Source organism: Garra rufa, chromosome 5 (genome assembly GCF_049309525.1).
Source record: "Garra rufa chromosome 5, GarRuf1.0, whole genome shotgun sequence".
Classification (NCBI taxonomy): domain Eukaryota; kingdom Metazoa; phylum Chordata; class Actinopteri; order Cypriniformes; family Cyprinidae; genus Garra; species Garra rufa.
In genome coordinates, this window is record NC_133365.1 from 30,319,858 (window position 1) to 30,343,353 (window position 23,496).

Below are 23,496 nucleotides of genomic sequence, written 5' to 3' on the forward strand. Positions count from 1 at the left end.
CCCACGACACACTGACCTCAATGTTCATTCATCTCCCACACACTCATATTTATATACAAACACTCTTTCCACTTAATTTATAGTGTAAATAATAGTCCTTCACACGTGCATATCACTGGAGTGCACACTCACAAATTACACAATCTGATTTATTACTTACACATTACACGCAAATCTAGTTTATTTTTGCGGGATGATGCGGTACCAGGCAGCAAAATTCTGCTGCATTTGATGTGGCTCATAAAATCTAAAAGAAGGCGCTAAAGTTGCTTTAACAAAAGTCAACAGCTGCTATGAGCTGCATTTTTCATCACTTCCTAAATCCTAAAGAGTTAAACTGGTGAGAGAGAGGAGTCTGGAGGGAGAAAACAGTGATTTTACTTACTAGGAAAACGGAAAACGACGTGTCCAATTTCACGAAATGTGTGTTAAGACACCCACGTATGGTTTGACTAGATGACATGGAAAGTTTTATATTATGTTTAGCACATCATATTTCCGTATGAGTATGCATATGTGACGGAGCGGTACAATTTGAAAACTAACCTTTTACCAGTAAAGAAGTCCGACTACGCCACCCTAGGAATTAATTCTAGGGAACAATACTCAACCCAACAATGAAGTAAATTAAGCACACAGGTTCGTTTCCCTCATATAAGTGAACAGAAGACGTGGGTGCGGTATAAAAATACAAACTTTTATTAATACAAGAATGTTTTGAAATAGACAATAAAACGTCAGCGGAACAGCAGGAGATTCCACTTTAAATGAAAGGAAATTACAAAAATAATGAATGTGGGTAATAACACCAAATCAGCTTTAAATATGAAAACAAAAATGAAATAAATACCAGCAGGGCTGAGGCTCCCAACGGCAGGAAACAAAATGGAGTCTGGTTTTACAAGAGCACACTTCCACGCACACACACACCAAGGTGCACTCAGATCACACTAACACACACTCGAAGTGGTACACAGCACGCAATAAAGAAGAACCACCACCATAAGGAGGAAGATCCGTTCACCCGTGGGACCCCAGCTCCTGCAATAAACCAAAAATAAATGAATAAACTATAACAATCACAATTAAATATTTAACTCAACATACAATAGAAACAAATAATAACTGTTAAAGCAACTCCAGACAAAAATGAGTAGAAATACTACTACAAACTGAAAGAAAAACGTTTAGAAGAATCAAATAAATTGAAATGAAATTACAAAGCAACTTGGAGGCAGATGTAACTAGTATACAAATCAAGTTGCATTAATAAAGGAAAAATAACATACAAACAAAACAGCATAAACAATTTATTCGTGTGTATATATATATAATAAAACAAAAACAATTACAACAGTATAAACAAAAGAAAAACGTAAGTCACAAAAGGAAGAGGAGTTATTCTCTCAAACTGAGATCGTCGTATTCTCCATGCTGACACACAGTCGCACACACAAAGAGGGCACTAAGCACCGTAAAAAAAACCCAGACGAACAGTCCCCTTTCATTAACGGTGATGGCGGCGTCTGCACAACAGTACGCACAGGAGGACCGTAGGATTGTAAGAACGTTTGCAGCGCAAAGCAACAGTACATACAATATAAAAAACTAGATGAAACGAGAGAACGAGAGGGAGAATCCTATAAAAAAACAACGAGAAACGTTACTAATCATAATACTTTTCCCACACGAATTATAATTAGATTTAAAACACTTACCGTCAAGGTATCACACCAAACAGAAAATGTACAGGCACAGGTCTATTAATCAGCCCACCGATAGCACAATGGGGTACAGGAAATCATACCTAGTCAGCATGCAGCAGTGTTAACAGCACATCAACGCTAACACAATGAGATTATACAGATGCATATACACATACCTGAGGGGTGAACGGTCACTAAATCCACTAGAGCAGCGCCAAAAACACACCAACGGCCGGACAAAACGACACTATAAATCTACAAAAGAAACGCTTTAAAAGACCAACTAGTTTTAAAAGTACAGCCTGTTACAGCAGAACGCGCTTACCTGTGACCACCGTAAACACGGGCACAAAGGGGAAAATCGGACGTGACGCACCCCGGGCAGCAACCAATCAGACTTTATATTGAGGATACTGATCGCTGATAGGCAAATCCGGCTGTCGGTCACCTAATTTCATTACATTCCACCCCCAGTTTCTGCAACGTCGCCCCGACGGTGATCTAAATGGCAGCCCACCCAAAACTCAGTTCCAAGGCCGAAACAGGGTACCAACTGTACTTCCAATTATGCTAGACACTGAACCAGCACCTACTGCTCGAGGGAGGTGGTGCATGTTAGAGTGGTGACCTGCAGTTCTCCTCCCAGTTCTTCTCACTACATTCTCAACAACCTCCAATGAATTGGGAGGCAATGCAACTGGCAGCAAGCCCACTTCCACCTCAGGACCATCTGTTACTCTACAGGCTTCTACAGATAGCGCACCACCAGATGTCTGAGGGACAGAAGAAACAACAGCATCCTGTGGCCGCAACCTACCTCTATCTTGTGGTGTCTCTGGCACCAGGACAAACAAGTCCTCCTCCTCATCATGCTCCTCTTCTAGAGGTTGCAGAGACTCAATGACCAAAGGGTCAGGCGACTCAGGAGGTGGATCCTGGCCAATCAAAGCCTTCAGCAGAGATCGGTGCACATGCTTTACTTTACCCAAGTCTGTGGTGGGTGCGATGGTGTAAACCGGCCCACTCTCCTTAGGCGCCCTCAAGACCTGGTACACCACTGAGCTCCACAGGTCCTGGATTTTGTGTCTACCCCTCACGCTATACTCGCGGAGGTATACCAGCTGACCCTCCTTCAGTGGTGCTTCCTTTACCTGCAGGTCATGCCGGGCCTTTCGCCTATCGGCTGCGGCACCCAACCGTTCACGGGCACCCTCGAAAGCAACTTGCAACCGACCCTGCTGCTCCAGAATCCACCTATGAACACTGCCAGCCAATGGCTCTTGAACCCTGCCCAACAGGAAATCAACAGGAAGTCTGGGCTCCTGCCCAAACATTAAAAAATGCGGAGATTCCCCAGTTGACTGATGAGGGGTAGTGTTATAGGCGAACAGTGCCTGGGGGAGACAGAACGGCCAATCACCCTTTTTAGCAAGCGGCAAAGTGCGCAACAAGTCATGCAACGTCCTATTGAAGCGTTCGCATTGACCGTTTCCAGCCGGGTGATATGGGGTGGTCCGTGACTTCTCGACTCCATACAAACTGCAAAGTTGCTGGATGAGAGTGGATTCGAAATTACGGCCTTGGTCAGAGTGGATACGACCTGGCACGCCAAATTTACAAAACCACTCTACCACCAGAACCTGAGCTACAGTCTCTGCCCGTTGGTCTCTAGTGGGTACTGCCAAGGTGTATTTTGTAAAAATATCAGTCATGACCAACACGTTCTCATGCCCGGACCTTGAGGGCTCTAGCACAGTGAAGTCCAATGCCAAAATTTCATTAGGACGGGCAGCCAACAAGTGTCCCATAAAACTACGAGGGGCAGTGGGGACACCTTTAGCACACTGGCACCGCTCGCACTCCTGGCACCAGCGGGCAATATCGGCGGACATCCCAGACCAGTAGCATCGCTGCCGCACGAGCTGGGATGTACGCTCCACCCCCTGGTGCCCATGCTGTTGGTGAAGCTGGGTCAGAACTTCGTGTTTCATGACTGCTGGCAATAACACCTGGAAGACCTCCTCGCCACCGTCTGGGCGAAACACACGCCGATAGAGCACCCCATCAGTCTCAACCAGGCGGTCCCACTGCCGAAGCAGAATAACTGCCGACTTTGAGAGTTTCTTACGCTCTTCAGGAGTTGGGGGCAGCTTGCGCCTCCAAAACACCAACAACTCTCCTATAACAGGGTCTGCTATCTGCTGAGCACCCATGTCACTAATAGAGGAACAAGGAAATGATGTAACACGATTTACCTGGGCCACCTGTCCAACTCTAGCAGCTTGCTGTAATGCCACAGGAACAGCCACACCTGGACACAGCTCTTGCACTTCTCCTGTACCCAAAAAGTTTTGTCGTGACAAGGCATCAGCATTCCGATTGCTTTTCCCTGACCTATATTTGATCTCAAAGTCGAACGCTGCTACTTGGGCAGCCCAACGCTGCTCCATGGCACCCAATTTTGCGGAAGTCAGGTAGCTAAGGGGGTTGTTATCAGTAAATACCACACATTTATGGCCCAGCAAGTACTCCCTAAATTTTTCAGTCATGGCCCACTTGAGCGCTAAAAACTCCAGTTTCATAGAACTGTAGTTAGATGTGTTGCGCTCAGTGGGCCTAAGACTGCGACTGCCATATGCTATTGGGCGCACCTTACCTTGCTGCTCCTGTGAAAGGACTGCCCCTAGTCCCCCATGACTGGCATCTACCTCTAAGATAAACGGTAGTGAGAAGTCAGCATAGGCAAGCACTGGGGCTGTGGTCAATTTACCCCTCAACCCCTCAAAGCCACACTGACATTCCGCAGACCAGGCTTCAGCAAACTCCTGAGCACTGCGCTTTAAGTGTTTTGGGTTTGCCAGCTGAGCCACCAACCTGTGAAGAGGGGCAGCCAACTTGGCAAACCCCTCCACAAAGCGCCGGTAGTAGCTAGCAAACCCCAAAAAGGAGCGCAACTCTGAAACATTAGTAGGCTGAGGCCACTGTGCAACTGCCTCTACTTTACCTGGGTCAGTAGAAACACCCTCGGAAGAGATGACATGCCCCAAATAGTGGACTTCCTTTTGAAAGAAGGCACACTTAGACAGTTTGGCCTTCAGGCCTTCTCGCTGCAAGCGGCTCAAGAGAACCTCCATCCGAGCAAGGTGTTGGTCTATTGAGGAGGAAAAGACAATGATATCGTCAAGATATAAGAGGAGGGACTGGCACTGCTGGTCCCCAAACAACCGTTCCATCAAACGTTGGAAAGTGCTTGGGGCGTTGCATAACCCAAACGGCATTCTGTTCCACTCAAAGAGGCCAAATGGGGTGCAGAAAGCAGTCTTGGGTTTGTCCCCCTCAGCTACAGGCACTTGGTTGTACCCGCTGGCCAGGTCCATGGTAGAAAACCAACGGGCCCCAGCCAGCGAATCCAAAGTCTCCTCAATACGTGGTAAAGGGAACGCATCCTTCCTAGTTTTTGAATTTAAGCGACGGTAGTCTACACACATTCGTAGACTACCGTCCTTCTTTTTGACCAACACAATGGGTGAAGCATAAGGACTGCAGCTCTCTCTTATTACCTGGGTTTCTAATAACTGATTGATATGTGCCTTTACCACCTCATACTCTGACGGAGGAATGCGCCTGAACCGCTGCCTGACAGGGATGTCATCCAACAAGGGGATATCGTGGGATATCAGGTTTGTGCATCCCAAATCCCCTTCGTGTGTGGAGAAAACGGGTAAATATTTCACCAACAATGCTCTAACCTTACCCTGTTCTTCTTCTGACAACACTGATAGATCTAACCCGGCTATCTGTTCCTGTACCGTAGGAGAAACCTGCACAACCTGTGCACTCACCTTAGCTGTGACGGTCTTAACTTCTGCAACTTCTGGGGGTAAACTAACCACATCGACCTGGTTCACAGTGCCAATAATAGTGCTAGCATACAACACCACGTCCCTGGTACCAACATTTATTATTGGCACGTAGACGGTACCACTGTCCACCCTCAGAAGAGCGGAGGAGGCCAACAAACCTGCCGGTAGACCAGAAGTAGGTGGTTCAAACAATACAGTACCACTCGAATATTGCGTAGAGCAGGTTGCAGCAACAAACTTCATGGTGCCACCCGTGATGCGACACGCCCGACGTCCACGCACTTTGACTCGCCCCCCACCACCCACAGCTGGCTGAGCGTCAACCTGGTGGCAATGTTGTAATGCCTGAAAAACAAAACTAGGGGCCTGTGACACCACTGGTAAATCGAAAAGAGCTGTACCATGTTGGCCAAAGAGCTCCCGGTAGCAGCGGCTAAGGATGTTCATACCTAACACCCCAGGAACTTGTGCACACATACCACCAGGAGGATCTCTGACAATTAACACGCCACAGCCTACAACTACTCGCCCACAGAGCTCCACGTCCAATTCCAAATAGCCAACATAGGGAATTGCAAGGCCGTTTGCAGCTTGAAGCTGTAGCCAATTACACGATCTAAGCTGCTCCTGACCCCACGACCCAAAATTTGTCATGAAGCAACTCTCTGTTATGGTGGACACCATTGAACCAGTGTCCACCAGGCAAGGTACCCGAACCCCACCCATAGATACAACGAGCTGTGGACAAGACGACATAAAACGTGACATAAAATCGATACCAGTGACATTGGGGCCTATCCTTTTCCCAACCAAGTTGCGGCCCTGCAACTCAGTGGGAACTAGTTTTCCGACGGCTGCATGGATGATGACTGCTCACCCCTCATTAAAGCCGAATTTACACGGGCCGGCGGTGGGCGGACAGGCATCCGCTCCCCGTCGCAATCTCTAGCAAAATGGCCAGGTTTCTGACACCTTCTGCAAATTAAATTAGCCCTAGATGATCGCGGATGTAACTGGGGATTTTGAAGCTGAGCCATACTTTGAGTTAACTGATTTAATTGTTGCTGCTGCTTCCGAAGCATGTCCCGAAGCTCACTCATTTCTGACATTGCTGAACCACCACTGCTACTACTACTATTAATGCGTTGATGTCCCTGTACCCCATATTGAATTCCATAAGCGGATGGAACAGACTGACTTCGACCACGTACCCCCCCAGGCATACCCTCTCTTTCCCAACGAAGGGCTTCGCTTCGAACATCAAATAATGTGACAGTAGGCTGACGACGCACTAACTGCTTCAGTTCACGTCGAAGAGCACAATCATTAACGTATTCGACAAACTGGTCTCTTATCAAAATTTCGCCATTAGGGATGCCATGAGGTGATTGATTTTTAACTTTTTCCAGAAGACTCATCAGGGCCAAAGAAAACTCTACCAAAGTTTCCCCATCCTGTTGTCTTCTGGAAAAGAACGACTCTTGAAGCGCTACATAAGACTTTGTACACCCATATAATTCACGCAACACTCGAATAATTTGTTTCGGATCCTCCCTCTCGTTCACTGACCGATAACGAATTTCTTCCTTCGCCTCTCCCTCCAGATGATCAACCAAGAAAAATGCCTGATCAGCTGTAGACAGACGACGGAGCCGCATACAAGCCTGAGCCTCCTCCACCCACTCGTCGATGCCAATGCCCGACCGACCACTAAACTTTGGACACTTACGATCTCGAGGAACAAAAACAAACCGCTCCGCTGCCGATGTATCAGCACCAACGAGTGGGGGATCTGCAACTGCAGGACTAGAAACATTAGATGGGCCCGGCTGTGCAACGGTCACTTGCTCTTGTCTCAGTCGTTCGTTATCCGACTTTAATTGAGCTACCAAATCTCTTAACTCACGCATTTCATCCTCCATAATTGCAAATGCACTAGCACTTACCACAAAATGTAAACTGAATTTAACTCGCGCCGGTGCACCACAGAAAGGGAAAGCTGCTGTCTGGTTCCTAACAAAAAGACACAAAAGAAAAAGAACAGAACAAATACTCAAATGAAAACAAAACCCACGTCTCTGCACTAAATAAGAGGGAACCCTGCCGACTACGCCAAAATGTGACGGAGCGGTACAATTTGAAAACTAACCTTTTACCAGTAAAGAAGTCCGACTACGCCACCCTAGGAATTAATTCTAGGGAACAATACTCAAAACCCAACAATGAAGTAAATTAAGCACACAGGTTCGTTTCCCTCATATAAGTGAACAGAAGACGTGGGTGCGGTATAAAAATACAAACTTTTATTAATACAAGAATGTTTTGAAATAGACAATAAAACGTCAGCGGAACAGCAGGAGATTCCACTTTAAATGAAAGGAAATTACAAAAATAATGAATGTGGGTAATAACACCAAATCAGCTTTAAATATGAAAACAAAAATGAAATAAATACCAGCAGGGCTGAGGCTCCCAACGGCAGGAAACAAAATGGAGTCTGGTTTTACAAGAGCACACTTCCACGCACACACACACCAAGGTGCACTCAGATCACACTAACACACACTCGAAGTGGTACACAGCACGCAATAAAGAAGAACCACCACCATAAGGAGGAAGATCCGTTCACCCGTGGGACCCCAGCTCCTGCAATAAACCAAAAATAAATGAATAAACTATAACAATCACAATTAAATATTTAACTCAACATACAATAGAAACAAATAATAACTGTTAAAGCAACTCCAGACAAAAATGAGTAGAAATACTACTACAAACTGAAAGAAAAACGTTTAGAAGAATCAAATAAATTGAAATGAAATTACAAAGCAACTTGGAGGCAGATGTAACTAGTATACAAATCAAGTTGCATTAATAAAGGAAAAATAACATACAAACAAAACAGCATAAACAATTTATTCGTGTGTATATATATATATAATAAAACAAAAACAATTACAACAGTATAAACAAAAGAAAAACGTAAGTCACAAAAGGAAGAGGAGTTATTCTCTCAAACTGAGATCGTCGTATTCTCCATGCTGACACACAGTCGCACACACAAAGAGGGCACTAAGCACCGTAAAAAAAACCCAGACGAACAGTCCCCTTTCATTAACGGTGATGGCGGCGTCTGCACAACAGTACGCACAGGAGGACCGTAGGATTGTAAGAACGTTTGCAGCGCAAAGCAACAGTACATACAATATAAAAAACTAGATGAAACGAGAGAACGAGAGGGAGAATCCTATAAAAAAACAACGAGAAACGTTACTAATCATAATACTTTTCCCACACGAATTATAATTAGATTTAAAACACTTACCGTCAAGGTATCACACCAAACAGAAAATGTACAGGCACAGGTCTATTAATCAGCCCACCGATAGCACAATGGGGTACAGGAAATCATACCTAGTCAGCATGCAGCAGTGTTAACAGCACATCAACGCTAACACAATGAGATTATACAGATGCATATACACATACCTGAGGGGTGAACGGTCACTAAATCCACTAGAGCAGCGCCAAAAACACACCAACGGCCGGACAAAACGACACTATAAATCTACAAAAGAAACGCTTTAAAAGACCAACTAGTTTTAAAAGTACAGCCTGTTACAGCAGAACGCGCTTACCTGTGACCACCGTAAACACGGGCACAAAGGGGAAAATCGGACGTGACGCACCCCGGGCAGCAACCAATCAGACTTTATATTGAGGATACTGATCGCTGATAGGCAAATCCGGCTGTCGGTCACCTAATTTCATTACACATACAAAAGCTAGATGCATACACAGAACTTGTATATCCTTGTTTATACTTTGGGAACTTCCCTGTCACATATGTCAAATATGCTTTAATATGCTAATAGACTAACTAAACTTGATGCAACTCGACAAGGTTCCAGTAATTTGACTGGCCATATTAAATGCCAAAAAGGTAGAGACACCTTTTATTGTGTCATGTCATGTGTTTGGGTGTAACATGGTATCTTCATTGTGAACTACACATTCATTAAGACATGAAAAATCTGTCATTAATTACTCACCCTCATGTCGTTCCAAACCCGTAAAGCTTTCGTTCATTTTCGGAACACAAATGAAGACATTTTTGATGAAATCCAAGAGCTTTCTGCATTGCGTTTTTATGTCGAAATTCTATCTTTTTTCTCAGAATTGTGAGTTTAACTTGCAATTGTGAGTTATAAAGTCAGAATTGCGTGATGAAAACTCATAATTGCATGTTATAAAGTCAGAATAGCGGGATATAAGTTTGCAATTTCAAGAAAAGTCAAAATTATGAGATTAAAAACTCCCTAGCAAATCCAAGTTTGTATCTCACAATTATTTTTTCCTCAATTGTGAGTTATAAACTCGCAATTCTGAGAAAAAAAAGTCAGAATTGTACGTTTATATCTCGCGATTTTGACTTTATAACCGCATTTGTATTTATAACTCACAATTCTGAGACTAACCAAACTTGATGCAGCTCGACAAGGTTTCAGTAATTTGACTGGCCATATTAAATGCCAAAAAAGGTAGAGACACCTTTTATTGTGTCGTGTCATGTGTTTGGGTGTAACATGGTATCTTCATTGTGAACTACACATTCATTAAGACATAAAAAATCTGTCATTAATTACTCACCCTCATGTCGTTCCAAACCCATAAGGGTTTCGTTCATTTTCGGAACACAAATGAAGACATTTTTGATGAAATCCAAGAGCTTTCTGATCCTGCATAGACAGCAACTGACACGTTCAAGGCCCAAAAAGGTACATCAATAAAATAGTCCATGTGACATCAGAACATTAAAAATTACATTGAATTATTATTGTGGCAAAAATCATTATTCACATGTAAAAACTTACAGTGAAAGCATTATGCTATGCAAAAATAACTTTTTTATTTTTATTTAATTCATTCCTCAAGAAACATTTCTGATTATGAGTGTTGAAAACAGTTGTACTGCTGTAACCGTGAAACATTTTTCAGGATTATCTGATAAACAGAAAGTTCATAAGAACAGCATTTATTGAAATCAATTTAAATGTCAGAATGTATATATGAAGTTGGATTTGAACTCAGGCCCCCATGCGAGCTAATTAAAAACAGCACCACTAGACTAACACATCTTGCACTTACGTAAATAAATACTAAGTGTTTTCTCATCATCTCGCCTAGGGCACCAAATGAGCCAGGACCGCCACTGGTGCTTTTTAAAAAAACTTGATGAATGATGCCCCCAACCATGTTTTACTTTGTCCTGCTCTTCTCTGAAGAAATGAATTAAGCAATTAGACAGGTCAGTCAAAGGCTCATACAAATACACAGAGAGAAAGAGACACATGAATGACTCAGTCTACATATTCAAATTTTCGCTCTCTTGCTCTGCTAAATAGAACATTTCCATCTAACACAAATCAGGCGAACAGACAAGCTAAGGACTGTGTAGTTCAAATGTCTCAAATGTCTTAGTGTATAGACTAAGCCATGTAAAGCACAAATAACAAAATGAAAGGTACACAAACAACAGTATAAACAAAGTTGTAATCTATAAAAATGACTGAATCAAAAGAATGATACTTCCAGAAATTGTCTATTATTTTTCTGTAAAAATACTGTTTTTACACAAATTATAAAAAAATATTTAAATATTCAAATATATTAAATTCAAGTAATAAGATCCAATAAGTGGCAAAAAAGACATAATGAAATTAATAGTTTCTTGTTTATTTGTTAAAATCAAGACAGAATGTAGTACAGCAATTACTGTTCTAACATGTTATATGAATGCAAAATTCAGTTAACTCACAATTGTGAGTTATAAAGTCAGAATTGCGAGACATAAAATAAACAATAAAGTCCAATTCTGAGGGGGAAAAGACTGATTATGTTCTCAGAATTGCGAGTTTATATCTCACAATTCTTATTTAATAACTCGCAATTGCATCTTATAAAGTCTCATTTGCGAGATACCTCGGAATTCTGAGCAAAAAAAGTAACAATTGCGAGATATAAACTCGCAATTTTGAGAAAAAAGTCACAACTGTGAGATATAAACTCACAGAATTGTAAGTTTAGATCTTTTTTCAAATTTCAAAATTGTGACTATTTCTTAATTCGGAGAAAATTTTTATTTTGCAATTCTGACTACATTTCTCAGAATTACCAGATTATATCTTGCAATTCAGACTTTATAACTCGTAATTGTGAGCTTATACCTCAAAATTGTGAGAATATAAAGTCGCAAGTATCTTTTTTTTATTCAGCGGTGGAAACAGCCTTCCATAGTTAACTTATCAACTATGGCTGGAAACTAATGATTACAGTTGAACTGATTGATGGTGGTGATACTGTTTTGTACTTTTTGAATAGACTGAACAACAGAATTAGTATAATAGTAGCAAAAAAGTTAGTAAACAGCGTGTATCTGTTTTTTCGTGTGTATGTGTGTCAGTATGAGAAAATGAGTCTCTCAGTTGGAAGCTAATGTGGAGATGACAGTGTGGATCAGCTAGCGGATCCATAGGATAAAAGAAATGGGGGTTAAATGTGCCCTCTGACCTTTCCTATTAGCAGAATAATAGCTCAGGACTCTTGCCATTCATATCTACCTCTGCCTAAAAGGATAACTTCCAACAGAGAGGCCTTCAGGCACGCACCCCACTGAATTTAAGAGTGAGAACCACCGCCCCCATTCCCGCTCTGCCCAGCAATCCCTCCAAATCTCTAACTGCCCCCTCTAGAGCTGAAGTGATCACTTCAAACCCCTAGGGAACCTTCGAAACATCAACCTAAGAAACCCCAATCTCCGACAGTCCACTGATACCTCACGGTTGATTAAAGTTCAGGTGGCCAGTCCACTAATAGCTCAACTCAAAAATACACCCAGAGGTGCATTTATTAAAAAACTCACAAACACACACTAGCTTGAGGTAGTCTACAATCACCTTTCAAAAAGTTTGCAGCAGACTGAAAGCACTTATTATATTGAGTCTGGTTTTCAGTAGTATTAAAGGGATAGTTCCATCAAAAATGACAATTCTGTCATTAATTACTCACCCTCTTGTCGTTCCAAACCCGTAACACCTTCATTCATTCACCTCCATCATCTTCAGAACACAGATTAAGATGAAATCAGAAATCTTTCTGACCCTACATAGACAGCAACACAACTGACATGTTCAAGGCCCAGAAAGCTATAGGACATTGTTAAAATATCATTGGCTCAACCTTAATTTTATAAAGCTACGAGAATACTTTTTGTGTGCAAAGAAAACAAAAATAACTAGTTTATTCAACTATTCTTCTCTCCTGTGTCAGTCTTTAACCCACGTTCACAAAACTACCACAAACGCATGTGTGTGTTTCGGCGCAGAACCTGGATGTGCTGCGCTGTGTTTACAAGCAAAAGAAGACATGCTGTACATAAAACAGTCTTCATAAGCATGTCTGAAGATTTCGAAGGAGAGGAGGACTTGCATTTTTTTTCCAGCTTTACTTATTTGTACCAGAATATAACCAGAACCAGGCGATGAGCTTAGAGAGATGGACAACAGCATGCGTTGTGTACTCTTGTGAACACACGTCAAAGACTGACACTGACATAGTCAATATTTTTGCTTTCTTTGCGCACAAAAGGTATTCTCATAGCTTTATAAAATTACACTTGAACCACTGATGTCACATGGACTATTTTAACAATGTCCTTACTACATGTCTGGGCCTTGAATAAGTCAGAAAGCTCTCGGATATTATTAAAAACATCCTAATTTTTGTTCGAAGGTCTTACAGGTTAGGAATGAGAGTGAGTAATTAATGACAGAATTTACATTTTTGGGTGAACTATCCCACCTGTCTCAGATTATCACTAGAGGTCAGATGAGGCAAATCACCATTTACTGGTGGCAATTTGTAATCAAGTTTTGTCAAGAGGTTGATATTTGTTTTCCATGTATATATTTTAAAATGTAATTTATTCCTGTGATGGCAAAGCTGAATTTTCAGTAGTAATTATTCCAGCCTTCAGTGTCACATGATCCTCCAGAAATCATACTAATATGCTGATTTGTTGCGTTAAGAAACATTTTTATATAAATGTTAAAAACACTTGTGCTGCTCTTTTTTGTAATGTTATAAATGTGACCCTGGACCACAAAACCACAAAGTCATAAGGGTCAATTTTTTGAAACCGAGATTTATACAATATCTGAAAGCTGAATAAAGAAACAAAATATTTTCATGGAACATGATCTTTACTTAATATCCTAATCATTTATGGCATAATAGAAAAATTGATAATTTTGACTCATACATTGTATTTTTGGCTATTGCTATGAATACCCATGCTACTTAAATGTCTTTACTGTCACTTTTGATTAACCTTGCTTAAAACAATTATCAATTATTTGAAAAAAAAAATATTGAGACCGCATTTTTGAACAGTATGTACATGAATGCATGCTTTCAAATGTTTCAAATAAATAGTACCAGAAACGTTTAAACCTTTGTTTTTGTGCAAAGAATGACTGACAGCTGAGGAGGCAGTCTTTTGCTGTTGCCTTGGATGCATCAAAACAGATTAGTGTTTACACAACAAAAGAAAGAGGTCAAGTACATTTTTGATTACCAGCACATGTTTTCAATACCGTTTACACCTTTATTTAGTCTTTTATGGTTAAAATCAAAGAACTTGAGGATTTTGAGTTCTGTGACCAGTTTTACTCAGGCAAACAATAGCTTCACGGGTTCAATTTGTGGTAGACTTATGGTCTGTCTGCTAATTCACAAAGGACCAGTTTCCTGGAGCTGACTTATACCCAGACCGATAATATGTGGTGATTGCTCACTAAAAGCTCACTGTTCCTGGATTAAGATGATGCTGAACACATGAAGCCCCTGCAGAGTCTCAGACTGACCCAGCGTATGTATCATGATTCACAGAGTTCAAACGCAGTCTGGTCTGGAGGTCTTCGGTACGTGAGGGTTTATGGAATCAGCTGTTGTCACATCAGAAGGATGCCGGGCTAAAGGTTTCCAGTCTGTGGTCGATGACTCTCTGAAGCTGGTTTGTCTGGGTGCCTTTAAAATGTCTGGCCTGGGGCCCTTTTCCAAAACACATGTTAGTGATTTAAAGAGGAAAAGGGGGGTGCTAACGAATGGGTGGGTAAATTTACATGTTTGTGTGAACGTAAACACACTGGCTGTGCAGTCGTTCAAAAAAGGTGTTTAGAAATGAGTGACAAGGTTTATATTGGATATAGTATATATATATATATAGTATACATATAGATTTTTTGTATATGTATTAATATATATATATATATATATATATATATTAATACATATACAAAAAATCTATATGTACACACATATATCTTTATGTTAAATCTTGTCACCCATTTATAAGCACTAGTTTGAATCAATGCATTCACATAATCACGTGCATGCTTATTTACCCACCCACAACAGCAAATTAAGTACAATCACTTTATTGACTTCAAGCACTTAATCAGAGACACAATTCATCTTCAGAAACAATTTCTCAGTCCCTCATCACTACTTCATCACACTCATCTATCAGCCAGACAGACCTGGCAAACATTAAAAAAAGGTAGAAATGTAGAGAGAGTGCCAGACAGATAAATAGAAAGTTTGAGACGGAGAGATCTGGATCTGGACTTTTATTACACATCTGTCACATTTATGTCTGTTTTGGTACTTGGTTTCTCCCATTGTCTCCCCCCGTTGATCTTTGTACTTTGGTTTAGCCCTCGTTTGTCCGAATTCCCTTCACCTGTATGTAATCATTAGTTTCCCTTTATAAGTCTGTTTGTATCTTGAGTTCAATGTCGGTCCTTAATGTTGTATACGTGTGTGAAGAGCTTTGTGTTCCTGCCTGTTCCTGCCTTGTTCCTCTTGAAGATTAATATTAAATATTGTGTTTGTTAGAATCTTGTCTATTGTCTCGTCTCGTCCTGCACGCATCATAACAGAAGGACCGACCGAAACAGTCACCTTTTTTCCCCTGCGTTTCTTTTCCGTTTTGTCTCAGTGTTTTTGTTTTTTGATTATGGATAACCCTGCCGTCCTCATCATCCTCCTGAAGCAGGGGAACCACTCTCTCGAGGACCACACAAGAGACTTTGTGTTCCTTGCGCCGTTTACACATTACCCGGACAGCTGCCTGTGCACATTCTACCGGGCTGGATTCAACATCACCGCCAAATCGCAGCTGTCCGGGGAGGGTCCTCGAGAGAGCCTCGCCGATTACATCGAGTGGGTGCTGGCGCCTTGTGGATCATCCTGGACTGTCGGCTTCGTCGAGGAGGATGTCAGCCCCACTCATGACCCAGAGAGCGGCCTACCATCACCCCGACACGCGGAGTATGTACCCGAGCGCACTGCGGAGGAGGAACTAGAGCCGAGAGCGGCAGAGCCAGAGTCCTCTCTGGCTGATCAGGTGCGTGACCCGGCTTCTACATCTGCGACGGTGGATTGCGACGTGGAGCAAGTGAGGGAAATGGAGAGCCCTGCCCACTGCAACACCGCTGGGGGTGAGATTAAACAGGACTCTGGGGATTTAATTGATTTTTTTCGGACTTCTTGGAAGATAACTCTTGTGACTTAATAGACTTCGATATTGAAATACCTGCCTGTCATGTCCAACCTGTCTGTCCAAAATTCCCATCCTCCCCCCTTCTGCTACTCATGTCTCCGTCTGCCTGGCCACTTATGTCCCCTGACAGCCCCTCTGCTCACCCTCAGCCTACCATCAATGCAGTGGGCTCGCCGCAGGGCTGCCAGTTAACATCGGTGTCATGGCTGGAGGATCCCTCAGCTCCGCCTCCAGCCTCAGAGCCCAGATCTCCACCTTGGCCCTCCGACCCTGCGGCTCCACCACGGCTCTCAATGCCCTCAGCTCCACCGTCGCCCATCGGTCCACCAGTCTACCGGGCTCCATCGTCTCTCTGGCTCCGCCCTGGTCAGTCATCGTACCTCTGTTACCTCAGGACTCTGCTCCTCCGGCTGTGCCTCGTCACGCCGTCCCACCGGCTCCTACGGACTCCTCCCTCCCTCCGGCACAGCCTCCATCCTCTGTCGCTCCGGCTCCGCCGTGGACCTCCGGTACTCCGCCTCGGCCGCCAGAGCCTCCAGTTCCGCCTTGGCCCTCCGGATCCACGATGTCGCCCTGGATCTTTGGCTCTCCATCTCCGCCTCGGATTCCTTCACCAGCTGCTCCGCCTCTGTCGGTCGGCCCCCCGGAATCGGCGGTCCTTCCTCCACCATGGCTCCTCCCTCCGTCGGCTCCACCTTGGGCCATCGTCATGGCTGCAATCTGTGTCCTGCTAAGTTTCTTCTTTCCTTCCTGGCTCCTCCCACCGTCGTCGCCCCCTTGGACTGTCTTGTCGGCCACTAGGACTTTTGTTTTGGTCCCCCTCCTTGGGTTGCGTCCTCCGCCGAAGCCCCCTCCCTCATGGACTCTGTTTTCTGGTTTTCCGCCCCTCTTGTCTGTTTTGTTTTTGTTTTTCTACGGCGCGAGGACACGCCTATTCGGAGAGAGGCGTAATGTCACATTTATGTCTGTTTTGGTACTTGGTTTCTCCCATTGTCTCCCCCCGTTGATCTTTGTATTTTGGTTTAGCCCTCGTTTGTCCGAATTCCCTTCACCTGTAAGTAATCATAAGTTTCTCTTTATAAGTCTGTTTGTATCTTGAGTTCAATGTCGGTCCTTAATGTTGTATACGTGTGTGAAGATCTTTGTGTTCTGCCTGTTCCTGCCTTGTTCCTCTTGAAGATTAATATTAAATATCGTGTTTGTTAGAATCTTGTCTATTGTCTTGTTCTCAAAAGAAGTTGCTTAGTTGTCTTTTAATAGCACATATAAACAGTGAATAATGATGGTTAATTTGTAATCAGCAGATCGATGGCAACAAATTCCTACTACTGTTTTTAGGTTAATAAATAAGCAACCTGGCTTTGTTGCGTATAATTGTACTATGGAATGTTTCAATATGTCACTCTATATGTTACTCTATATCTCTGAGAATCTGTTTTTGGTTATTTACATATGAGATTTGCTGGAAGACATAAATACAAAAAAAAAAAAAAAAACTGTGCATAATGAAATACAATTAGCAATCCAAAATCCATATGGTCTCATTAAAAGGCCATGGGAGGACACAGGATAGCAGTGCTGAGGCTATAACGGCCCTTGTTTTAACCTCTGACTTTTAACCTCTGTACTGAGAGTATACTACAAGTCAGACAACAGGACTGTTGTTGTAGAACAAGGGCTGATACACACTAAAATTACAAGAGGCATGAGCGCCAACACACGTGATCCTCCGGCAGCTACAGGAAATGTGAAGATGAAGTCCTGACCTTTGGATAACCTTCTTGATATTGGGCCAGAGAGATTAAACCTGAACTCCCAGTAGGATCTAAGACGCTAAAGAGAGAGAAAGAGGGAAGAAGAGAAAATGACTGAGGTGCACAAAAACAACCGAATGGATGAAAGAACAAGGCAGGGACAAAATGAATAAAAGGAAGGATGGGAGACAAAGTTAGGATGAGTCTGATTTCACTATCAGCTGTCTGAGGGATATGAGTAAGCTGTGGCAAGGGAGATGCTTCGGGTGAACTGATAAAGTAGCTTCCTCACAGACAGCACCACGGGAGGAGAGCACACCAGACCTGATCAGGAGGAATTCCTCTGAGGAAGAACCTTATCTGGAAAAATGGGCCTCATGTCTGGTAATGGGCTGGGAAATGATGTAATGTATGTGTGGGAGTGATACGGCAGTAATATGACGGTTTCAGGGTTTGAGTCAGTGTTATTGTCTGGCCTCATTCTCTATAAATAAAGCCAAGAGCATTTCAAACAGACATATAAAACAACAACAACAACTTGTATTTCAATGGCTGTTAAAATAATTTTTAACAGCCATTCAAATAAAAGACTAAAAAAAACTAAAATCATGTTCAATAAACTGCATGAAGATTATTTTTTGTTGTTGTTGACCTGATCCCATGATGAAAACATACCTGTGGGAACTTTTTTGCAAGATGCAAAATACATACTGCCATGTATGTTTCGAGACGTATTCAATGTGAAATGTCCACAGAGTGGCGATAAAAGAGTGTTTAGGTTTTTTTTCCCCAGAACAGATGAACGTACATATGGTACGTTTTATGTAACGTTGGTTTTGTGCATGTCACCGCAGTTCTGACTTGAAATGTCTGTTGAGTGGCACTATAACGCTAATGTTCTGTGATGTTTTAAAGTAACATACCATGTGCACTACACCTAAACCTACCCGATAGTATGAACAAAATCGAAAGTGACATAAAAACGCAATCACAAGCATGCCGTTTTAGCTTGTTTTTCGATCACTCATCTTTCAGCTATTTCATCGTGAGTCATGTTTTTCACAGGATTTGTAAACAAGATCCCGCATCATAAGACCATGCCGGCTGAGCTACCAAACAAGCTTGTTACGTCTTGAAAGTGAAACCGCCTTTAGTGTTCATTATTGGTACATATTTTGCATCTTGCGAAAAAAGTTCCCACAGGTACGTTTTCGTCATGAGATCAGGTTGGAAAAAGATTGGAAAAATCAATGATGGAATTTAAGATATGTTATGATACATGTAATAAAATGGTAAATAATAAAATGCTGCTTGAATTTAAAATGCTTAATTGGTGCTTGACACTCAACAATGCAACAAACATGTTTATCTGGTCTTTTAAAACATCAGGTTTTTCATCTGACGATTAAAAAGTAAACAGATATGTGTACAATAAATAAGCTGACAATGATGGTCATGTTTACACACAAATTGAAATCAAACTGGACAAAAACATAGGTTTTTCTCAGACCATATGACCTTAACCAGATAACAGAACACAGTTTCAGGTGTTTACATGATCTTATAATCTTTATAATATATAATACAATACAATAAATTATTACAATAAATATATTTTTAACAAATGTAAACATTTAAGTGAAAATGTTAATATATTTTTTAAATATGAAATATATATATATATATATATATATATATATATATATATATATATATATAAAATCAACTCTAAAAAAGGCTTTTTTAAAGGTTCTTTAAACATAGTAACAGTTGTTTTAGAATCATACCATCCTGAAGAACCCCTTTCCTGCAATGGTTATTTGTAGATGTAATATTACTAATTAATAATTTTATTACAAATTTTAGGTCCCACTTTATATTAGGTGGCCTTAACCATGTTCTATGGCAAGGGAAAGAAGAAAATTAATTTTCATGAACTGCAATGCTTTTGGTTTTATGCCAATGCGTATGATACATGATAATACAATATTATATTTGTTTTCAATAATATTCAGCTAAAAATAATGGAATAAATAAAAGCCGTTGGAATAAAAGATGTTGGAAAGTATGTATAAGGTGTCATTTATAAGTTCTTTGTTAAAGCTTATAATACTGCAATACCAATTAAATCAACACAAACAACATTTCAAACAACACAATCATTAATTATATGGAAACTTCTAAGTTAGAAATTTCTATGTTAGATCCACTATTGGATGTTGTTGCCATATGGCAACATATCATAAAGTACCTTAAAATATTTTTTTTCCATTTTTTTTTTACAGCACTTCAAGTTAAGCCATTCTAAGAAAAGAAAAACAGTCTTTTTTTTTTAAATATATATAGGTCTATCATAATGCGTGCAGTAGAGGGTTAAGGCCACCTAATATAAAGTGGGACCAAACGTTATTTATAGCATTACTAGGTTTCTTTACAGCACTTTCCAAGCATGTTTCATTTGGAACATAATAACAAATAGGGTTCTACTTAACACCAAAAAGGTTCTTCTATTGTTATAAGCCAAAGATCTAGAACTATTTTTTCTTAATGTGTTTTGTAAATCTTTCAAATACATACATTAGTGTGGTCATATACAATTTAGATAAATAAAATAAATTGTGAACAGCAGGTATGTGACCTCCAGCATGAGCGAGGACTTGTTTTTCTGGTCAGAAACAAAAGCTCCATTTAGGTCCAGTGCTCCAGCTGTGATTGGACCATTTGAAAGAGGAAATGGATTTAATTGGCTCTGTGACACAAGACATCACTTTCCGCTCTCTCTCTCTCCCTCCCTCCCTCTCTCTTGAGCATGCTTAATTTGCTCAGTTCAATGTCTGTTTTTCCACTCAGATCACTTTGGTTGTAAATGTCAAAAGCCATAAAATTAGTGTTCCAGAGACTGGATAAAGCAAAAATTACCATATAAAAATATCAGCACTGGAATATTAGATGTTCAAAGACCTTTGGTTATTGCTTCCTTCAGGGACACAGTTATGAAAGGAAAGTGAGCGAGAGAAAGAGAGAGAGATTCTATTTTGATCTTTTTGTCCCATTAATCTTTATAATGGAAGTATAATATTAAGTATAACACAGTACTGAGACTCACACACCACTATCTCTCACTGACACTGCTTCCACCAGTGCACTGTTACCTGATGTTTATGATAAGGCCTTTACACATTATAAAACACGAATTTTTGAGATTACTAGTACAAAGCCAAAGCTACTGTCGTTAAGCCCAGTTAACAGATACAGCTCATAAAACAGAGCGCAGCTGATAACTGAAAAGTTAATGTTTACTCAGTATTGTAGTATTGAAGCACACAGTTTTGTGTGAGAGAGAGAGAATGGAAGGAAGTGAGGTGTAGGAGGACACACAGCGACACTCTCATCACTCAAACCACACAATAATGTAGAATCATCACATCGATGTCAGACTTGAGTCATTTCTGTGATAGAATCGCATCAGTCTGGAAAGTAAACAAACATAATCAATTATATTACGTCTGCGAAACTCCACATTTATTATATCAATACTTGAAAATAAGAGGCTCGTAAACACTGCAGTCAGACAAAGAGGAGTCCACTTGTAATTTAAAAGGAATTAGACTCAAAATGGGAAGCTTTGAGCAAAGGAATCTGAAGTGTGCTTTAGTGCAGAGCTTGAGGAAAGACTCTCTAGTCTTCTTCATATGATTAAGTATGATTCAATATGCAGAATTTAATCTCTCTTGAATATTTAATGCTCATATTAAAGCTATTCTCATTTAATCAGATTTAATCATAAGATGAAAGTGAAGATTTTACCCATATGAAGAATAGGATCTCATTTCATCTATATTAACTCACTCATTTTTTTTTTTTTTAATTCATTATTAGGGCCCGAGCCCAGAATGGGCTTGGAATCTGCGGCCATCAGGACGCCACAGAGGCTGGGACCCGGGCGTGGTTCAGGGCCTCTACAGCGTCTACAACTTTCTAAATTAAACTCATTAGCTACGACCAACAGGAAGCCGGCTATTTTGATTTGAATGTGGATTTTTGGAAAAAATCAGGCTGTAAACAAATTCATACTTCTCATAAAAGCAACATGCTGTTCACACCAAACTTTTTTAAGATGAAGAGAATATTCTGAAGATGCTAAATTGCGGGCGAATTTGGGATATCTTGAACGGTGTTGATGTGGTGATTTTTTAAAGTGATAGTAAAAAAGATAACCATAATTTTTTTTATATCTTTAAAGTGCAGCATCCAAACTCTTTAAAAAAATTTCACACAGATAACTAATCATTCTGAGCAAATGCTGTTAATCTCATAAGTATACAAGCTTCTATGAATTAAAGAAAATTAAAAAAGAAATCAGAAATCTGCTCTCACTCTGCCTGACTGTATGTCTATGTGTGTGTGTTGAGTCTAGAGTAACTGAAGGGGGGAGGGGTGAAAGGGCTAGAGGGAGAGAGAGAGTGAAACATGCTGTTTTGCAATAGACCATCTTTGAGGAAGAAATGAACATTGATGTAGTGTAATCTACATAAATATGTCTGATCTTTGAGAGTCTGATCTTTGAGAAAATATAAAGGGACACTAACTCTTCATTGTTTGTTTTTTGCAGTTTTTTTATTTTTTGCTAAACTGTACCATGAACTTGTCCTATGCAGTCACATAGCAAAAGATTAAGAAAAATACAACTTTTTAGCATGAGTGATTTATCTATATTGATAGACATTTATTTTCATAGTGTTATTTATTGAATATAATTCAATAACAATAATTATATTGAATATAATTCAATAACAATTTCAAGACAAACTTTGACAACAAAACAAACTTTGCTGTTATCTGTTCAAAACATCTGAAAATTATACAATTTTAAGATGAGTTTATATATATATATATATATATATATATATATATATATATATATATATATATTGTTAAAAATGTTTGTGTGTTCATGTTCATGTTAATTCACAGTACATAAACTAATGTTAAAAGATACAAATTTACATTTTATTAATGTATGAATACTTTTTTTAGCTTAATATTAATTAACCTTAATAAATGCTATTTAATTACTGTTCATGTTAACTAATATAGTTAATGTTAACAAATGAAACTGGATGGCAAAATTTTATATATTGTGTGTATGTGTCTGTGTGTTGATTTTAAAGTGTAACCCTTTCAATTCTGTAAACTTTAAATACAAACTGGCAGAGGGTTACTGTGAATGCATGTGCGAACTGGGCACCGTTTTCCTGATGCTATCGGGATGAAGACTGTGCAAATGACGAGGGCCCGTTCATCGCTGCTTGCAGCTTTAATATTAATATTATTTTAAATGTTGTTCTTTCAAACTTTCTATTTATCAGAAAGTGGCAAGAAATACGAAGCAGCCCAACTTTTATTTTAAAACATTGATATTATAAGAAATATTTCTTGAGCAGCAAATAAGTCCATTAGAATGATTTCTGAAGGATCATATGACACTAAAGACTGGAGTAATGTTGGCATCAAAGTTATAAATTACATTTTAAAGTGGTCATCGGATG

At 40.5% G+C, this 23,496-nt stretch overlaps 1 protein-coding gene across 18 annotated transcripts; it reads right to left on the minus strand.

Annotated features, from left to right (window-relative positions):
• Nucleotides 1–676: 676 nt before the first annotated feature.
• On the minus strand, nucleotides 677–9,332 carry LOC141335118 (retrovirus-related Pol polyprotein from transposon opus). 18 transcript variants are annotated; one of them, XR_012355602.1, is made up of 4 exons: nucleotides 9,059–9,332; nucleotides 8,895–8,936; nucleotides 7,516–8,215; nucleotides 677–1,041 (listed from the first exon to the last, which is right to left on the minus strand). XR_012355602.1 is itself a non-coding variant. In XM_073840435.1 (3 exons), the coding sequence occupies exon 1, from the start codon at nucleotides 6,335–6,337 to the stop codon at nucleotides 2,231–2,233; it is 4,107 nt and encodes a 1,368-aa protein (XP_073696536.1). In that variant the 5' UTR covers nucleotides 6,338–7,471; the 3' UTR covers nucleotides 677–1,760; nucleotides 1,883–1,961; nucleotides 2,032–2,230. The 18 variants fall into 18 exon arrangements, 7 of the variants coding, with proteins under 7 accessions (XP_073696536.1, XP_073696533.1, XP_073696538.1 ...); XR_012355599.1 differs by having other exon boundaries at nucleotides 8,895–8,983; XR_012355600.1 differs by having other exon boundaries at nucleotides 7,516–8,936; nucleotides 9,059–9,137; nucleotides 9,208–9,236.
• Between the last annotated feature and the right edge of the window lie 14,164 nt (nucleotides 9,333–23,496).